This window comes from Petromyzon marinus, chromosome 66, assembly GCF_048934315.1.
Source record: "Petromyzon marinus isolate PM22_M1 ecotype Great Lakes invasive population chromosome 66, UKy_Petmar_22M1.pri1.0, whole genome shotgun sequence".
Lineage (NCBI taxonomy): Eukaryota > Metazoa > Chordata > Hyperoartia > Petromyzontiformes > Petromyzontidae > Petromyzon > Petromyzon marinus.
This window is the reverse complement of record NC_133732.1, coordinates 4,874,043-4,891,217: the sequence shown is the minus strand read 5'-3', so window position 1 is coordinate 4,891,217 and position 17,175 is coordinate 4,874,043. Positions and strand designations below refer to the sequence as shown.

General features: G+C 48.7%; 1 protein-coding gene across 3 annotated transcripts in view; it reads left to right on the top strand.

The window, feature by feature from the left end:
- Positions 1 to 1,526: 1,526 nt before the first annotated feature.
- The window catches only part of LOC116937184 (zona pellucida sperm-binding protein 3-like), a 29,659-nt gene continuing 14,010 nt past the window's right edge, over positions 1,527 to 17,175 (top strand). For all 3 annotated transcript variants that reach the window (XM_076054570.1, XM_076054569.1, XM_076054571.1), the window contains exons 1-4: positions 1,527 to 1,724; positions 3,456 to 3,709; positions 8,760 to 8,866; positions 9,405 to 9,511. In XM_076054570.1, coding sequence (XP_075910685.1) covers positions 1,670 to 1,724; positions 3,456 to 3,709; positions 8,760 to 8,866; positions 9,405 to 9,511 — 523 coding nt within the window. In that variant the 5' untranslated portion in view covers positions 1,527 to 1,669. The remainder of the gene's footprint in view (positions 1,725 to 3,455; positions 3,710 to 8,759; positions 8,867 to 9,404; positions 9,512 to 17,175) is intronic.

Here is a 17,175-nt window from a genome sequence, read left to right as displayed (position 1 = left end):
GTGTGTGGGTGGGTGAGTGTGTGGGTGGGTGAGTGTGTGGGTGAGTGGGTGGGTGGGTGAGTGGGTGGGTGGGTGAGTGTGTGGGTGGGTGAGTGTGTGGGTGGGTGAGTGTGTGGGTGGGTGAGTAGGTGGGTGAGTGGGTGGGTGGGTGGGTGAGTGTGTGGGTGGGTGGGTGAGTGTGTGAGTGAGTGGGTGGGTGAGTGGGTGGGTGTGTGAGTGGGTGGGTGGGTGGGTGAGTGGGTGGGTGAGTGGGTGGGTGGGTGGGTGAGTGGGTGGGTGAGTGGGTGGGTGGGTCAGTGGGTGGGTGAGTGGGTGGGTGGGTCAGTGGGTGGGTGAGTGGGTGGGTGACTGTGTGGGTGGGTGAGTGTGTGGGTGGGTGAGTGTGTGGGTGGGTGGGTGAGTGGGTGGGTGAGTGGGTGGGTGGGTGGGTGAGTGGATGGGTGAGTGTGTGGGTGGGTGAGTGGGTGGGTGAGTGTGTGGGTGGGTGAGTGTGTGGGTGGGTGAGTAGGTGGGTGAGTGGGTGGGTGGGTGGGTGAGTGGGTGGGTGAGTGTGTGGGTGGGTGAGTGTGTGGGTGGGTGAGTGTGTGGGTGGGTGAGTAGGTGGGTGAGTGGGTGGGTGGGTGAGTGTGTGGGTGGGTGAGTGTGTGGGTGGGTGAGTGTGTGGGTGGGTGAGTGTGTGGGTGGGTGAGTGGGTGGGTGAGTGGGTGGGTGGGTGGGTGAGTGGGTGGGTGAGTGTGTGGGTGGGTGAGTGTGTGGGTGGGTGAGTGGGTGGGTGAGTGTGTGGGTGGGTGAGTGGTGGGTGAGTGAGTGGTGGGTGAGTGAGTGTGTGGGTGAGTGGGTGGGTGGGTGGGTGGGCGGGTCAGTGGGTGGGTGAGTGGCTTAGTGGGTGGGTGAGTGGGTGGGCGGGTGAGTGGGTGGGTGAGTTTGTGGGTCAGTGGGTGAGTGTGTAGGTGGGTGAGTGAGTGAGTGGGTGGTTGGGCGGGTGAATGTGTGGGTGAGTGGGTGAGTATGTGGGTGAGTAGGTGAGTATGTGGGTGAGTGGGTGGGCGGGTGGGTGAGTGGGTGGGTGGGTGGGCGAGTGGGTGGGTGAGTGAGTGTATGGGTGAGCGGGTCAGTGGGTGGGTGAGTGGCTCAGTGGGTGGTTGAGTGGGTGGCCGGGTGGGTGAGTATGTGGGTGATTGGGTGAGTATGTGGGTGAGTGGGTGGGTGGGTGAGTGGGTGGGTGAGCGGTTGAGTGGATGGGCGAGGGAGTGGGTGAGTGTGTGGGTGAGTAGTTGGGTGAGTGGGTGAGTGTATTTGTAATGTGGCTGAGTGGTTGGGTGGTTGAGTGGTTGTGTGTGTGAATGCACAGGTGTGTGTGTGTGTGTTAATTCACAGGTGTGTGTGTGTGTTAATTCACAGGTGTGTGTGTGTGTGTGCTAATTGACAGGCGCGTGCGTGTGTGCGCGTGCGTGCGTTAGGCTGACGTCGAATCATCTCGTTGAGAGCCGGTTCCACCAGTCGTGAGACGCCAGTCTATATAGGGCGGCGTGGTGGAACGCTCCTACCACCCCACACGCATCCCGTGGCTATCTCTCCCTCCCTCTCTCTCTCTCCCTCCCTGTGTCTGTGTGGCGTTGTCACTGGGGACCAGATTACCACCCTCGCTCGCTCGCTCGCTGGAAGTGAAATGGCCTCGGCCGGTTCGCTGCCGTGGGCCCTGCTCGTGTGGACGATGAGCAAAGGTCGGTGAACCGCGTTTTAGTTTGAGCTTGGTCGCGTTCACTGGCTCCATCCATCGCCGTACACGTGTGCCTGGACGTCGGGGATAGGTCGGTCTCCAACGTTGGATGGACGTTGGGGGGGGGGAAAGTCGGTTAACCAACGTTGGATAGACGTTGGGGGGAAAGTCGGTCTCCAACGTTGGATGGACGTTGGCGGGGGGAAAGTCGGTCAACCAACGTTGGATGGACGTTGGGGGAAGATCGGTCTCCAACGTTGGATGGACGTTGGCGGGGGGAAAGTCGGTCAACCAACGTTGGATGGACGTTGGGGGGGAAAGTCGGTCTCCAACGTTGGATGGACGTTGGGGGGGGGGAAAGTCGGTTAACCAACGTTGGATGGACGTTGGGGGGGAAAGTCGGTCTCCAACGTTGGATGGACGTTGGGGGAAGGTCGGTTACCAACGTTGGATGGACGTTGGTGGAAGGTCGCTTACCAACGTTGGGGGAAGGTCGGTTACCAACGTTGGATGGACGTTGGTGGAAGGTCGCTTACCAACGTTGGGGGAAGGTCGTTTACCAACGTTAGATGGACGTTGGGGGAAAGTCGGTTACCAACGTTGGATGGACGTTGGGGGAAGGTCGTTTACCAACGTTGGATGAACGTTGGGGGAACGTCGGTCTCCGACGTTGGGGGGATCGTCGGTCTCCAACGTTGGATGGACGTTGGGGGGATCGTCGGTTACCAACGTCGGCTCTACGTTGGTAAAAGACGTTCCCCCAACGTCGGCTCGACGTTGGGCCATGAACCTCCTACACCCGAGTGGCGAGTTCAGTCGTTGTGGCTTGGGGCTCGTGGCGACTCCTCCCCTTCACCTCGTCCGTCTTTGTATCTCCCACCGACCCACCATCCCTCTCACCCACCCACCACCTCACCCACCCACCATCCCCCCCACCTCACCCACCCACCACCCCTCTCACTCACCCACCCACCATCCCTCTCACCCACCAACCATCCCTCTCACCCACACACCATCCCTCCTCTCACCCACTCACCCACCATCCCTCCTCTCACCCACCCACCATCCCTCTCACCCACCAACCATCCCTCTCACCCACTCACCCACCATCCCCCCCTCTCATCCACCCACTCACCCACCCACCATCCCGCTCACCCACCCACCATCCCGCTCACCCACCCACCATCCCTCTCACCCACCCACCATCCCTCTCACCCACCCACCATCCCTCTCACCCACCAACCATCCCTCTCACCCACCCACCATCCCTCTCACCCACCCACCATCCCTCCTCTCACCCACCCACCATCCCTCCTCTCACCCACCCACCATCCCTCCTCTCACCCACCCACCATCCCTCTCACCCACCCACCATCCCTCTCACCCACCCACCATCCCTCTCACCCACCAACCATCCCTCTCACCCACTCACCCACCATCCCCCCCCTCTCATCCACCCACTCACCCACCCACCATCCCGCTCACCCACCCACCATCCCGCTCACCCACCCACCATCCCGCTCACCCACCCACCATCCCTCTCACCCACCCACCCACCATCCCCCCCTCTCGACCACCCTCTCGACCACCCTCTCGACCACCCTCTCGACCACCCTCTCGACCACCCTCTCGACCACCCTCTCGACCACCCTCTCAACCACCCTCTCATCCACCCACTCACCCACCCACCATCCACCCACCATACACCCTCTCACCACCCCTCCCCCCACCCCAGCCGCCCACGCCGCCCTCCCCGCCGCGTCGCCCCGCTCCGACCCGAGGCTCTCCATGAGCCTGGACTGCTCCGAGTGGCGCTTCGTGCTGCGCGTGTCGCTCGACATCTTCGCCACGGGCATCCCCGTGGACGAGACGTCGCTCCACCTGGGGGCGCCGTCTCGCGCCTGCGGGTTCACCTCCAAGGAGCCGGGCCACCCCTTCGTCGTGGTGGTCTTCGACTACGGGCTCCTCGACTGCGGCAGTACGAGGGCGGTGAGTGAACCACTCGCCGCCCTCAATGTTGTGCTGGGCGTCGGGAAAGTTCTAGCTAATGTGTGCGTGGTGGTGTAATTAATTGACCAGGTAAGGCCACCCACCCACCCACCACACCACTACACCCACCACACCACTACACCCACCACACCACTACACCCACCACACCACTACACCCACCACACCACTACACCCACCACACCACTACACCCACCACACCACTACACCCACCACACCACTACACCCACCACACCACTACACCCACCACACCACTACACCCACCACACCACTACACCCACCACACCACTACACCCACCACACCACTACACCCACCACACCACACCACTACACCCACCACACCACACCACTACACCCACCACACCACACCACTACACCCACCACACCACACCACTACACCCACCACACCACACCACTACACCCACCACACCACACCACTACACCCACCACACCACTACACCCACCACACCACTACACCCACCACACCACTACACCCACCACACCACTACACCCACCACACCACTACACCCACCACACCACTACACCCACCACACCACTACACCCACCACACCACTACACCCACCACACCACTACACCCACCACACCACTACACCCACCACACCACTACACCCCCTCTAATCTGAGCTGCTAATATAATAGCTGTTGGCACTGGGTGTGTGGTGGCACGTGCCCCTCCCTCCTCCCTCGCAATGATGCGATCGAAATGAGGGATTTCGATGGGATCATTTAGGGATGATTATTAGGTAGCTTGTATACCAGGCATTGCCCGGGCCCCCCCCAAAAAAAATACTTCGAAACTACTCAATCTAACAGCAGTGCGTAATGTGGTGGTACCTGCTGTGATTACAGCAGTGTATACTGACTGTGGTGGTACCTGCTGTGATTACAGCAGTGTATACTGTGGTGGTACCTGCTATGATTACAGCAGTGTATACCGATTGCGGTGGTACCTGCTGTGATTACAGCAGTGTGTACCGACTGTGGTGGTACCTGCTGTGATTACAGCAGTGTAATACTGACTGTGGTGGTGCCTGCTATGATTACAGCAGTGTGTACTGACTGGTGGTGGTACCTGCTATGATTACAGCAGTGTGTACCGACTGTGGTGGTGCCTGCTATGATTACAGCAGTGTATACTGACTGTGGTGGTACCTGCTATGATTACAGCAGTGCATACTGTGGTGGTACCTGCTATGATTACAGCAGTGTGTACTGACTGTGGTGGTACCCGCTATGATTACAGCAGTGTACTGACTGTGTTGGTACCTGCTATGATTACAGCAGTGTGTACCGACTGTGGTGGTACCTGCTATGATTACAGCAGTGCATACTGACTGTGGTGGTGCCTGCTATGATTACAGCAGTGCATACTGACTGTGGTGGTACCTGCTATGATTACAGCACTGTATACTGACTAGTGGTACCTGCTATGATTACAGTAGTGTATACTGACTGGTGGTACCTGCTATGATTACAGTAGTGTATACTGACTGGTGGTACCTGCTATGATTACAGTAGTGTATACTAACTGTGGTGGTACCTGCTATGATTACAGCAGTGCATACTGACTGGTGGTACCTGCTATGATTACAGCAGTGTGTACTGACCGTGGTGGTGCCTGCTATGATTACAGAAGTGCATACTGTGGTGGTACCCGCTATGATTACAGCAGTGTATACCGACTGGTGGTACCTGCTATGATTACAGCAGTGTATACTGACTGGTGGTACCTGCTATGATTACAGTAGTGTATACTAACTGTGGTGGTACCTGCTATGATAACAGCAGTGCATACTGACTGGTGGTACCTGCTATGATTACAGCAGTGTGTACTGACCGTGGTGGTGCCTGCTATGATTACAGAAGTGCATACTGTGGTGGTACCCGCTATGATTACAGCAGTGTATACCGACTGGTGGTACCTGCTATGATTACAGCAGTGTATACCGACTGGTGGTACCCGCTATGATTACAGCAGTGTATACCGACTGGTGGTACCTGCTATGATTACAGCAGTGTATACCGACTGGTGGTACCTGCTATGACTACAGCAGTGTATACTGACTGGTGGTACCTGCTATCACTACAGTAGTACATGCCGACTCTACAGCAGTATTTAGCGACTCTATAGCACACAAAGTACTCGCCTGACAGAGTGGCGTGGTGAGGCCTAGTCCCGTGCAGAGCCTCCAGCCTCGCCTAGATTGTCCAGCCGGCCGAGGTGGCACCTTGGCAGGCTGGGGCCAGGCTGCTACCCCCCCCCTCCCCCCCCAGCCACGATCTCTCTGGCCGCTCTGCACTAATATCAAGCGCCTATGGTGGTAGCATCTAGCGACTGTATAGTAGTAACTGCACGCATCGGGGTGGAGGGGGGACATCACAGTGAAGAATTCATGTCAGCGTTTAGTGTTTTTTTTTTTAAATAGCGCTTTTAACGTGAACTAAAACGTCCCCCCCCCCCCCCCCCCCACCGCCACCAAAGGCGCGCGAGTTGGTATGGTCGTGCACGCGTCATTGATAAATAATAAGAAGCACGCTAAAATCGCTAATTAAAATAAGTTAAAGTTGACGGATGTGAAAGAGGAATGGCGCTTGCTCACGGCGTGGTGCCTGGCTATTTTTTTTATTTCACTCCAACCCCAGCGTTGGAGAGCCAAATCCTTCGCTAGCGTGCGAACACGCGCACACACACACACACAAATCCGCAGGCAAATTTTGACTTTAAATATATTTATTAATTAGTAATAAATCGGCATTTTGCCACTGCCACTGTGTGCAGCATTTCATTACGCACCAGGGACCCCGAGATGATAGGACAACAGTCAGAGTCCCATAATTGGCGGTAAGTAACGGCAAAGCGGTTGTTATCAGCGGCTCGCAGAATTGTGCGCAGTTGCGTCTACAGAGTCCACGACGTCCTGAAGGCATCGACGCCTTCAGGGAGCGCGATGGCGACCGTTAACAACGAGGTTCGCAATTCCACCCTCGGTCGGTGGCTACGCCATCGTCGCCGTACACGCGTCGGATTAAAAAGCAAGGGACAAGCCCTCGCTTACTAGCAACTCCTTACTAACTAACTCCTTAACAACTCCTCACTTACTAACAACTCCTTACTTACCAATAGCTCCTTACTAATAACTCCTTGCTTACTAGCAACTCCTTACTGACAACTCCTTGCTTACTGACAACTCCTTACTTACTAACAACTCCTTACTCGCTAACAACTCCTTACTCGCTAACAACTCCTTACTCACTAGCAACTCCTTACTTACTAGCAACTCCTTACTTACTAGCAACTCCTAACAACTCCTTACTAACAACTCATTTACTAGCAACTCCTTACTTACTAGCACCTCCTTACTCGCTAACAACTCCTTACTCGCTAACAACTCCTTACTTCACCATTGGAAACCTCATTTGCCAGTAACAAAATATGAGAATTGTTTTTTTTTTACCCTTTTATCTGGCAACAAAACTGACACCTTTTTTTATATACAAGGAGTCGTGTTTACATTGACCACAATACCTGGGGTCGGAACGCAAACACAAAATAACAACTCTGATAATGTATGTGGCACTGTCCTTGAAGTTGATTGGTCCACACCCGAGACGGCTTTTCTTTAGAGGCCTTAAGTCTCACGTGGGTGTTGGACCAGAAGATGCCAAAAGGCGTCGCACAACTCAAAGGCAATGCACCATCAGAGTATGAGAGCTCGGGGTCAAGCATTTACACCACTGGGAAACCTCATTTGCCGGTAACAAAATATGATAATTGGTTTTTTACCCTTTTATCTGGCAACAATACTGACGCCTTTTTTACAAGGAGTCGTGTTTACATTGACCACGATACCTGGGGTCGAAACGCAAACAAAAAAATAACAACAAACTCTGATAATGTATGTGGCACTGTCCTTGAAGTTGATTGGTCCACACCCGAGACGGCTTTCTTTAGAGGCTTCGTCTCACATGGTGTTGGACCAGAAGACGCCAAAAGGCGTCACACAACTCAAAGACAATGGCACCATCAGAGTAAGAGAGCTCGGGGTCAAGCATTTACACCATTGGAAACCTCATTTGCCGGTAACAAAATATGATGATTGGTTTTTACCCTTTTATCTGGCAACAAAACTGCCACATTTTTTTACAAGGAGTCGTGTTTACATTGACCACAATACCTGCGGTCGGAACGCAATGTAAACACGACTCATTGTAAACAAGGTGTCAGTTTAGTTGCCAGATAAAAGGGTAAAAAAACCAATTATCAACTCCTTACTTACTAAACAACTCCTCTATCATTTGTCATTGCTGGAGGGGTTGTCCCGTCACACACCCCCACTCCCTCCCACCCCCTACCTGAAAATCCTGGCTCCACCATTGGCTCCTCTGCCCGGTCTCTTTTTGAACGTCACAAACGATAGCCGCTCCAATCAAGCGCCCGATTTTATATATCGGCAGCGAAGTCGCGTGGGTATGAATGAAACGAAATGAAACGAATCGCGCCACAAAGCAAAGCCTCATCATTGTGGCACGCCCACGGCAAGAAAAATGGTGAATTGGGCGATAAATCTGCCGTGGCAAGAGGCTGTTTGGGTAAGAAAGGGGGGCGAGAGAGAGAGAGAGTAGGGGGGGTGTGGGTTGAAGTGGGAAGCTGAGTGTTGGACAAGAAGGGTTAAAGTAACTAGGAAACCAATCTACTAGTTAACGACCACAACCAGTTAAGGCTTTAGCTGGTTAATAACAACCTTCCACCACCTAATGAAGGCCGGCACGAGTGGGTGGTGGGTGGCCAGCAACCACGCCCGGCCGCCTTTGTCTTCCCCCCCTCCCCCCCCCCCCCCCCCCAGTGGTGATTGATTACTACTCGTCACAGCACCAGCTACTCATTTAAGGCCGAGTCGACCTAGGGGGGGATGCCCCTTGACCGGTTCGGGCAATGGTCACCGGTGGTGTTGGCCTGGGTTCGTGGCGCTGACCGCTACACCCACCGCTCCTCCCCCCACCCCACCGGCAGCTGACCAATCAGAGCATCGTCTACTCGAACCCCTTCTACCACGTGCCCGTGGGCGGGCTGGAGGGCGACGAGGCGTTCAACTTCTCGGTGGAGTGCGACTACCCAAGGTGAGGGGACGAGACTCCTCCCACTCCTCCTACACCAACCAATAGGGAGCTCTCCGGGGGCCCCCCCCCTACATTGTCACGCCCCCCACATTGTCACGCCTCCCCCCCCGCATTGCCACGCCTCCCCCCCCCCGCACTGTCACGCCCCCCCCATTGCCACGCCTCCCCCCGCATTGGCACGCCCCCCGCATTGGCACGCCCCCCGCATTGGCACGCCCCCCGCATTGGCACGCCCCCCGCATTGGCACGCCCCCCGCATTGGCACGCCCTCCCCCCCGCATTGCCACGCCTCCCCCCCGCATTGCCACGCCTCCCGCCCACATTGCCACGCCTCCCCCCCCGCATTGCCACGCCTCCCCCCCCGCATTGCCACGCCTCCCCCCCGCATTGCCACGCCTCCCCCCCGCATTGCCACGCCTCCCCCCCCCATTGCCACGCCTTCCCCCCACATTGCCACGCCCCCTCCCCATGGTGGTGTGTGTGTGTGCTGTGTGCATGGTGGTTGCCACCACCACCACCGCTACCGCCGCCCGGCCAGGCGAGGCTCCGTGAGCTTCGAGAAGGATCTGCTGCCCCAGCAGGAGGACTTCTCTGACCTCCTAGAGGCCGTGGGCTCCTTCAACTTCTCCCTCACCATCATGGACGGTGAGGCACACGCTTGCTGGTGGCTCGGATGGTTGCGGTAGTTCTGGTGGTGGTGCTGGTGGTGGTGGTGGTGCTGGTGGTGGTGGTGGCTCTGGTGGTGGTGGTGGCTCTGATGGTTGCGGTAGTTCTGGTGGTGGTGGTGGCTCTGGTGGTGGTGGCTCTGATGGTGGTGGTGGTGGCTCTGATGGTGGTGGCTCTGATGGTGGTGGTGGCTCTGGTGGTGGTGGTGGTGGCTCTGATGATGGTGGTGGTGGTGGCTCTGATGATGATGGTGGTGGTGGTGGTGGCTCTGATGATGGTGGTGGTGGCTCTGATGGTGGTGGTAGCTCTGATTATGGTGGTGGTGGTGGCTCTGATGGTGGTGGTGGCTCTGATGGCGGTGGTGCATCTCCCAGTCCATCTCAGTGGGTGACCCGTGTCACGTGCTGCAGGGTCTCTCTCTTGACCTTCCTACCAGCGGGGCGGGGGGGGGGGTCAGTTGGACACTTCACGTGGCCTCAACGTGCACGTAGCCTGGCACAGGCACCGTGGTGACGTCACCACCACTTGGTGGCGACTGGCGGTTGTTGTGACGTCATATTTGAGGGGGCGGAGGGGGGGGTCAAAAATCGCGTGACGTCATTTATGGACGGGCCCCCCCCCCCCCTAGCCTCTGGACCAGTGTCGAAGCATAGAACGACGCCTAAAGGTGGCGACCAGTACAAGGGCAGTGCCACCACGGTGAGCAACAGCTGCACCACGTGGTACATTTAGCGCCAGCATCAAAGTGTAAATAAGTATAATGTTTAAAAAACAAAATAACACGCTTTAATGCAATGTGCCGTACGAGTAATGGCAGAACTCCACCACGACCCCAGGAAGTGACCCCGAAGCTCGCCACGTCGTAAGGGGACCGTGGCCAATCACAGCCAACGTGAGTTGGGCGTGGACAAATTAGAGCCAAGCCAAAACATAAGATGTGAAAAAATATCGTTTAAAAATACATATTTTTAAATTATTTTTTATGATGTAATCTAGTATTGTCATCAGTGTGACATAATTATACCAAGTTTTCAGTCGATACCACATTGGGATGTGGGTTACAACTGAGTTACAAGATTTGAGGATACAACAACAACAGACAGCGAGTTAAATTAAAGCGTGTAAGACAATTAGACCCAAGGCAAAACATAACACGTAAAAATGAATGTTTAAAAATATTTATATTTTTTTATGATGTAATCTAGTATTGTCATCAATGTGACATTAGTATACCAGTCGATGCCACATTGGGAAGTGGTGGTACTGCATTCGATGGCGCGATGGGTCTCAAAGGTCCGGTCTACCGTCATCAAGAGCCTTGTGGGTCTGGACGGTGAGCCTATGGGTCTCTAGACCAGTTTGTGGGTCTCTGTACGGTGAGCCTATGGGTCTCTAGATCAGTTCGTGGGTCTCTGTACGGTGAGCCTATGGGTCTCTAGATCAGTTTGTGGGTCTCTGTACGGTGAGCCTATGGGTCTCTAGGTCAGTTTGTGGGTCTCTGTACGGTGAGCCTATGGGTCTCTAGGTCAGTTTGTGGGTCTCTGTACGGTGAGCCTATGGGTCTCTAGACCAGTTTGTGGGTCTCTGTACGGTGAGCCTATGGGTCTCTAGATCCGTTTGTGGGTCTCTGTACGGTGAGCCTATGGGTCTCTAGATCAGTTCGTGGGTCTCTGTACGGTGAGCCTATGGGTCTCTAGATCAGTTCGTGGGTCTCTGTACGGTGAGCCTATGGGTCTCTAGATCAGTTCGTGGGTCTCTGTACGGTGAGCCTATGGGTCTCTAGATCAGTGTGTGGGTCTTTGTACGGTGAGCCTATGGGTCTCTAGATCCGTTTGTGTGTCTCTGTACGGTGAGCCTATGGGTCTCCTAGATGAGTTTGTGGGTCTTTGTACGGTGAGCCTATGGGTCTCTAGGTCAGTTTGTGGGTCTCTGTACGGTGAGCCTATGGGTCTCTAGACCAGTTTGTGGGTCTCTGTACGGTGAGCCTATGGGTCCCTAGACCAGTTTGTGGGTCTCTGTACGGTGAGCCTATGGGTCTCTAGACCAGTTTGTGGGTCTCTGTACGGTGAGCCTATGGGTCTCTAGACCAGTTTGTGGGTCTCTGTACGGTGAGCCTATGGGTCTCTAGACCAGTTTGTGGGTCTCTGTACGGTGAGCCTATGGGTCTCTAGATCCGTTTGTGGGTCTCTGTACGGTGAGCCTATGGGTCTCTAGACCAGTTTGTGGGTCTCTGTACGGTGAGCCTATGGGTCTCTAGACCAGTTTGTGGGTCTCTGTACGGTGAGCCTATGGGTCTCTAGATCAGTGTTTGGGTCTCTGTACGGTGAGCCTATGGGTCTCTAGATCCGTTTGTGGGTCTCTGTACGGTGAGCCTATGGGTCTCTAGATCAGTGTGTGGGTCTCTGTACGGTGAGCCTATGGGTCTCTAGATCAGTGTGTGGGTCTCTGTACGGTGAGCCTATGGGTCTCTAGGTCAGTTTGTGGGTCTCTGTACGGTGAGCCTATGGGTCTCTAGACCAGTTTGTGGGTCTCTGTACGGTGAGCCTATGGGTCTCTAGACCAGTTTGTGGGTCTCTGTACGGTGAGCCTATGGGTCTCTAGATCAGTTTGTGGGTCTCTGTACGGTGAGCCTATGGGTCTCTAGACCAGTTTGTGGGTCTCTGTACGGTGAGCCTATGGGTCTCTAGATCAGTTCGTGGGTCTCTGTACGGTGAGCCTATGGGTCTCTAGATCCGTTTGTGGGTCTCTGTACGGTGAGCCTATGGGTCTCTAGATCAGTTCGTGGGTCTCTGTACGGTGAGCCTATGGGTCTGTAGATCAGTTTGTGGGTCTCCCTCTCTCTCTGTGCGGTTTCTAGGGGCGCCACGGTGGCTATGAGATGTTAACTATCTCGCAAGGTATACAGGAGGCAGTGGCTTCGACTCTGATGCCTGCTGCTGTATATTTGGAGTCTGCGTCTTTTTCGTAATCACGGTGGCTATGAGATGTTAACTACCTGGCCTGGCATACAGACTGCAGGAGGGGGGAATCTGAAGGGCTATGAAGCTCTTTATTTATATTTTTTAAACGGTCGTCCAGTATCGTGCACGGTGACTCCGCGTGGGGGTTGGGGGGGGGCTTCTGTAGTTTTGCAATAGGCATAGTCGCTTCTGAAAGGGCTACGTAGCTCAGATGGGGGCGTCGCTCTGGTGTGAAATGATAAAAGTCGGTGTAGTTTGTAGTCGTAGTAGTTGTAGTTTGTAGATGTAGTAGTCTTAGTCTGTAGTTGTAGTAGTTTGTGGTCATAGTAGTAGCTTGTAGTAGTAACTGTAGTTTGTATGTTGTAGTTGTAGAAGATGTAGTAGTTGTAGTTTGTAGGTGTAGTTTGTAGTAGTTGTAGGTTGTAGTAGTAGTAGTAGATGTAGTTGTAGTAGTAGTAGATGTAGTTGTAGTAGATGTAATTGTAGTTGTAGTAGCTGTTGTAATTGTAGTAGTTGTAGTTTGTAGCTGTAGTAGTAGCTTGTAGTAGTAGCTGTAGTTTGTAGTTGTAGTAGTAGATGTAGTAGTAGTAGCTGTAGTAGTTGTAGTTTGTAGCTGTAGTAGCTTGTAGTAGTTTGTAGATGTAGTAGTAGTAGCTGTAGTAGTTGTAGTTTGTAGCTGTAGTAGTAGCTTGTAGTAGTTTGTAGATGTAGTAGTAGCTGTAGTAGTAGTAATAATAGCTGTAGTTTGTAGTTGTTGTAGTAGTTGTTGTAGTTTGTATATGTTGTAGTACTAGCTGTAGCCGTAGTAGTAATAATAGCTGTAGTTTGTAGATGTTGTAGTTTGTAGTAGTAGCTGTAGTTTGTATATGTTGTAGTAGTAGCTGTAGTAGTTGTAATAATAGCTGTAGTTTGTAGTCGTAGTTTGTTGTAGTAGTAGCTGTAGTTTGTATATGTAGTTGTAATAATATCTGTAGTTTGTAGATGTTGTAGTAGTAGCTGTAGTAGTTGTAATAATATCTGTAGTTTGTAGATGTTGTAGTAGTAGCTGTAGTAGTTGTAATAATATCTGTAGTTTGTAGATGTTGTAGTAGTAGCTGTAGTAGTTGTAATAATATCTGTAGTTTGTAGATGTTGTAGTAGTAGCTGTAGTAGTTGTAATAATATCTGTAGTTTGTAGATGTTGTAGTAGTAGCTGTAGTAGTTGTAATAATATCTGTAGTTTGTAGATGTTGTAGTAGTAGCTGTAGTAGTTGTAATAATATCTGTAGTTTGTAGATGTTGTAGTAGTAGCTGTAGTAGTTGTAATAATATCTGTAGTTTGTAGATGTTGTAGTAGTAGCTGTAGTAGTTGTAATAATATCTGTAGTTTGTAGATGTTGTAGTAGTAGCTGTAGTAGTTGTAATAATATCTGTAGTTTGTAGATGTTGTAGTAGTAGCTGTAGTAGTTGTAATAATATCTGTAGTTTGTAGATGTTGTAGTAGTAGCTGTAGTAGTTGTAATAATATCTGTAGTTTGTAGATGTTGTAGTAGTAGCTGTAGTAGTTGTAATAATATCTGTAGTTTGTAGATGTTGTAGTAGTAGCTGTAGTAGTTGTAATAATATCTGTAGTTTGTAGATGTTGTAGTAGTAGCTGTAGTAGTTGTAATAATATCTGTAGTTTGTATATGTAGTTGTAATAATATCTGTAGTTTGTATATGTAGTTGTAATAATATCTGTAGTTTGTAGATGTAGTTGTAATAATATCTGTAGTTTGTAGATGTAGTTGTAATAATATCTGTAGTTTGTAGATGTAGTTGTAATAATATCTGTAGTTTGTAGATGTAGTTGTAATAATATCTGTAGTTTGTAGATGTAGTTGTAATAATATCTGTAGTTTGTAGATGTTGTAGTTTGTTGTAGTAGTTGTAATAATATCTGTAGTTTGTAGCTGTAGTAGTTGTAATAATATCTGTAGTTTGCAAATGTAGTTGTAATAATATCTGTAGTTTGTAGATGTAGTAGTAGCTGTAGTAGTTGTAATATTATCTGTAGTTTGTAGATGTAGTAGTAGCTGTAATAATATCTGTAGTTTGTAGATGTAGTAGTAGCTGTAGTAGTTGTAATAATATCTGTAGTTTGTAGATGTAGTTGTAATAATATCTGTAGTTTGTAGATGTAGTAGTAGCTGTAGTAGTTGTAATAATAGCTGTAGTTTGTAGATGTTGTAGTAGTAGCTGTAGTAGTTGTAGTTTGTATATGTTGTAGTAGTAGTTGTAATAATATCTGTAGTTTGTAGATGTTGTATTAGTAGCTGTAGTAGTTGTAATAATATCTGTAGTTTGTAGATGTTGTAGTAGTAGCTGTAGTAGTTGTAATAATATCTGTAGTTTGTAGATGTTGTAGTAGTAGCTGTAGTAGTTGTAATAATATCTGTAGTTTGTAGATGTTGTAGTAGTTGTAATAATATCTGTAGTTTGTAGATGTAGTAGTAGCTGTAGTTGTAATAATATCTGTAGTTTGTATATGTAGTTGTAATAATATCTGTAGTTTGTAGATGTAGTTGTAATAATATCTGTAGTTTGTAGATGTAGTAGCTGTAGTTGTAATAATATCTGTAGTTTGTAGATGTAGTAGTAGCTGTAGTTGTAATAATATCTGTAGTTTGTATATGTTGTAGAAGTAGCTGTAGTAGTTGTAATAATATCTGTAGTTTGTAGATGTTGTAGTTTGTTGTAGTAGTAGCTGTAGTTTGTAAATGTAGTTGTAATAATATCTGTAGTTTGTAGATGTTGTAGTAGCTGTAGTTGTAATAATATCTGTAGTTTGTAGATGCAGTAGTAGTTGTAGTTTGTATATGTTGTAGTAGTAGTTGTAATAATATCTGTAGTTTGTAGATGTAGTAGTAGCTGTAGTAGTTGTAATAATATCTGTAGTTTGTAGTCGTTGTAGTTGTAATAATATCTATAGTTTGTAGATGTAGTAGTAATAATATCTATAGTTTGTAGATGTAGTAGTAGCTGTAGTTGTTGTAATAATATTTGGAGTTTGTAGATGTTGTAGTAGTAGCTGTAGTTGTAATAATATCTGTAGTTTGTAGATGTTGTAGTTTGTTGTAGTAGTTGTAATAATATCTGTAGTTTGTAGATGTAGTAGTAGCTGTAGTAGTTGTAATAATATCTGTAGTTTGTAGATGTAGTAGTAGCTGTAGTTGTAATAATATCTGTAGTTTGTAAATGTAGTTGTATTAATATCTGTAGTTTGTAGATGTAGTAGTAGCTGTAGTTGTAATAATATCTGTAGTTTGTAAATGTAGTTGTAATAATATCTGTAGTTTGTAGATCTAGTAGTAGCTGTAGTAGTTGTAATAATATCTGTAGTTTGTATATGTAGTTGTAATAATATCTGTAGTTTGTAGCTGTAGTTGTAATAATATCTGTAGTTTGTAGCTGTAGTTGTAATAATATCTGTAGTTTGTAGATGTAGTTGTAATAATATCTGTAGTTTGTAGATGTAGTTGTAATAATATCTGTAGTTTGTAGATGTAGTTGTAATAATATCTGTAGTTTGTAGATGTAGTTGTAATAATATCTGTAGTTTGTAGTCGTTGTAGTTTGTTGTAGTAGTAGCTGTAGTTTGTAGATGTAGTTGTAATAATATCTGTAGTTTGTAGATGTAGTAGTAGTTGTAGTTTGTAGATGTAGTATTAGCTGTAGTAGTTGTAATAATATCTGTAGTTTGTAGATGTTGTAGTTTTTTGTAGTAGTTGTAATAATATCTGTAGTTTGTAGATGTAGTAGTAGCTGTAGTAGTTGTAATAATATCTGTAGTTTGTAGATGTAGTATTAGCTGTAGTTTGTAGTAGTAGCTGTAGTAGTAGTTGTAATAATATCTGTAGTTTGTAGATGTAGTAGTAGCTGTAGTAGTTGTAATAATATTTGTAGTTTGTAGATGTAGTAGTAGCTGTAGTAGTTGTAATAATATCTGTAGTTTGTAGATGTAGTAGTAGCTGTAGTAGTTGTAATAATATTTGTAGTTTGTAGATGTAGTAGTAGCTGTAGTAGTTGTAATAATATCTGTAGTGTGTAGATGTAGTAGTAGCTGTAGTTGTAATAATATCTGTAGTTTGTAGATGTTGTAGTAGTTGTAATAATAGCTGTAGTTTGTAGATGTTGTAGTAGTAGCTGTAGTAGTTGTAATAATATCTGTAGTTTGTAGATGTTGTAGTAGTAGTTGTAATAATATCTGTAGTTTGTAGATGTAGTTGTAATAATATCTGTAGTTTGTAGATGTTGTAGTAGCAGCGGTAGTAGTTGTAGTTTGTATATGTTGTAGTAGTAGTTGTAATAATATCTGTAGTTTGTAGATGTTGTAGTTTGTTGTAGTAGTAGCTGTAGTTTGTAAATGTAGTTGTAATAATATCTGTAGTTTGTAGATGTAGTAGTAGCTGTAGTAGTTGTAATAATATTTGTAGTTTGTAGATGTAGTAGTAGCTGTAGTAGTTGTAATAATATCTGTAGTTTGTAGATGTAGTAGTAGCTGTAGTAGTTGTAATAATATTTGTAGTTTGTAGATGTAGTAGTAGCTGTAGTAGTTGTAATAATATCTGTAGTGTGTAGATGTAGTAGTAGCTGTAGTTGTAATAATATCTGTAGTTTGTAGATGTTGTAGTAGTTGTAATAATAGTTGTAGTTTGTAGATGT